This window comes from Myotis davidii, unplaced genomic scaffold (assembly GCF_000327345.1).
Source record: "Myotis davidii unplaced genomic scaffold, ASM32734v1 scaffold875, whole genome shotgun sequence".
In the NCBI taxonomy this organism is placed as follows: domain Eukaryota; kingdom Metazoa; phylum Chordata; class Mammalia; order Chiroptera; family Vespertilionidae; genus Myotis; species Myotis davidii.
The window spans coordinates 1,621,795-1,622,515 of record NW_006286244.1 but is presented as its reverse complement, the minus strand read 5'-3'; the positions used below and the strand labels follow the sequence as shown (position 1 = coordinate 1,622,515).

The 721-nt window shown below is 67.7% G+C and overlaps 1 protein-coding gene across 1 annotated transcript in view; it reads right to left on the bottom strand.

Moving 5' to 3' along the window:
* GALNT2 (polypeptide N-acetylgalactosaminyltransferase 2) overlaps positions 1-721 on the bottom strand; it is a 23,012-nt gene that overhangs the window by 17,557 nt on the left and 4,734 nt on the right. The window contains exon 7 of the mRNA XM_015560013.1: positions 572-698. Within this exon, the coding sequence (XP_015415499.1) occupies positions 572-698 (127 nt within the window). The remainder of the gene's footprint in view (positions 1-571; positions 699-721) is intronic.

Here is a 721-nt window from a genome sequence, read left to right as displayed (position 1 = left end):
TCTCAGACACAGGTCCATGTGCTTCACCGACTTCTCCTTGGTCAGCGCCCATTCCTGCAGCACACGCTGGTCAGGGGCGTGTGCCGCGGGGCCGGGAGGGAGACGGAGGGGATGTGGGGGGAGAGGGCGGGGGGGGGGGGTGGGAACCGTGTGGTGTGTGGGAACCTGACCAGCTCAGGGCCATCAGATGACTCTGCCTCAAGGCAAGTCTGCAATTGGGGGGCATCGGGGGAGCCACTATCGCCACTTGGAGAACCTGACTTAAGGGGAACTTTTTTAGCCCTAGAGGGCGGGCAGGGCCTGGTGACCCCGTAGCCTCCCCTGGTTTCCTTCCCTCCTGAGGGGGCCTCATACTTGGGCCGGTCCCCTCACCCCCTTCACTCGGCTCCAGGCACCGGTCAGAACCTGGGACACCCCGTCCGCCCCCCAGGCTGCAGGAGGGTGTGGCCAGCAGGAGCCAGAGCTCCCTCCAGACCTCCCCCAGGGCAGGAGAAGGGGCAGCTGGGACGCATCACCTCAGGCCCCACCCTGCTCCGGGGGCCCCGGCTGCCCAGCTCCCACGTGCACCCACCTGGTTGCCCCCCGCGTTGTGACACTCGTACACGCCGACGACGCCGTCGGCGAAGTGCCCCAGCGTGTCGAGGCAGTTGGTGCCCTGCTGCAAGGCGCCGAAGGCAATGTCCTGGTGGTCGGGGACCCTGGATGGCAACGGGGACCGGCT